The sequence below is a fragment of the Aptenodytes forsteri genome, unplaced genomic scaffold (assembly GCF_000699145.1).
Source record: "Aptenodytes forsteri isolate BGI_AS27 unplaced genomic scaffold, ASM69914v1 Scaffold152, whole genome shotgun sequence".
NCBI classification, from domain to species: Eukaryota; Metazoa; Chordata; class Aves; order Sphenisciformes; family Spheniscidae; genus Aptenodytes; species Aptenodytes forsteri.
The window spans coordinates 18,889-20,125 of record NW_008795937.1 but is presented as its reverse complement, the minus strand read 5'-3'; the positions used below and the strand labels follow the sequence as shown (position 1 = coordinate 20,125).

Below are 1,237 nucleotides of genomic sequence, written 5' to 3'. Positions count from 1 at the left end.
GGCGTTCGGCGTTCGGGGGGGACACCCCGGGGGGGATCCAGGCGTCCAGATGTCTTGGGGGACCCAGGTGTCTGGGTAGGGGGGACCCAGGTGGCTTTGGGGGTCCAGGCAGGAGGGGACCCAGGTATCTGGCTAGGAGGGGACCCAGGCGTCCGGGGGGGACCCAGGCATACGGGTGGGTGGGTCCGAGAGAACGCAGGGGGACCCAGGGGTCCAGAGGGGTTGGGGGACCCGGGTTGGTTTGGGGACCCCAGCAGGTATCTGGCTAGGAGGGGACCCAGGCGTCCGGGGGGGACCCAGGCATACGGGTGGGTGGGTCCGAGAGAACGCAGGGGGACCCAGGGGTCCAGAGGGGTTGGGGGACCCGGGTTGGTTTGGGGACCCCAGCGTCCGGTCGAGGGGACCCAGGCGACCGGCTGGCCCCCTTCCCCCCCCCCCCCACAAGAGCGCCCCCCACCCCGCTGCCCCTCTTCCCCCCCCCCCACAGAAGAGCGCCCGCTACCTCCAGCAAGAGCTGCCGGTGCGCATCGCCCACCGCATCAAGGGCTTCCGCAGCCTCCCCTTCATCATCGGCTGCAACCCCACCATCCTCCACGTGGTGCGTCCATGGGGGGACGGGGACCCAGGCATCCTGGGGGGGGACCCTGGCATCCGGGAGGGGACCCAGGTGTCCAGGGAGGGGACCCCGGCGTCCGGGTGCTGATGCTGTCCCCCCCCAGCACGAGCTGTACATCCGTGCCTTCCAGAAGCTCAGCGAGTTCCCGCCTGTGAGTGTCACCCATGTCCCCATGTCACCTGTGTCTCCGCATCACCCTGTCCTCATGTCACCCCCATCCCTGTGTCACCTTGTCCCTCTGTCACCTCCATCCCCGCGTCACCCCATCCTTGTGTCCCCCCTGCGGCTGACCCCGGTGTCACCCGTGGAGTCACCCATCCTCACGTGGGGGTGACAGGGCGCCGCACCCGCTGTCACCCGTCTCCCCGGTCACCGTGTCATGGTGTCGCGGTGTCCCCGCGTCCCCAGATCCAGGCGCAGGGTGACGAGGCGCGGTACTGCGCGCTGTTGCGGCAGCTGCTGGAGGACCACAAGGACGTGGTGACGCTGTTGGCAGAGGGGCTGCGCGAGTGTCGACGACACATCCAGGTACCAGACGCCGGGGTCCCCTCCCGGACACTGGGGTCCTTTGAGGGCGTAGGGGGGGGTGGCGGGGTCCGTCCCCCCGCCCCCCCCAGACTC

The 1,237-nt window shown here is 70.3% G+C and overlaps 1 protein-coding gene across 1 annotated transcript in view; it reads left to right on the top strand.

Annotated features, from left to right (window-relative positions):
• Window positions 1-1,237, top strand: part of BCKDK (branched chain ketoacid dehydrogenase kinase) — an 8,112-nt gene that overhangs the window by 3,802 nt on the left and 3,073 nt on the right. Inside the window, exons 2-4 of the mRNA XM_019473627.1 lie at window positions 488-598; window positions 720-767; window positions 1,025-1,192. Coding sequence (XP_019329172.1) covers window positions 488-598; window positions 720-767; window positions 1,025-1,192 — 327 coding nt within the window. The remainder of the gene's footprint in view (window positions 1-487; window positions 599-719; window positions 768-1,024; window positions 1,193-1,237) is intronic.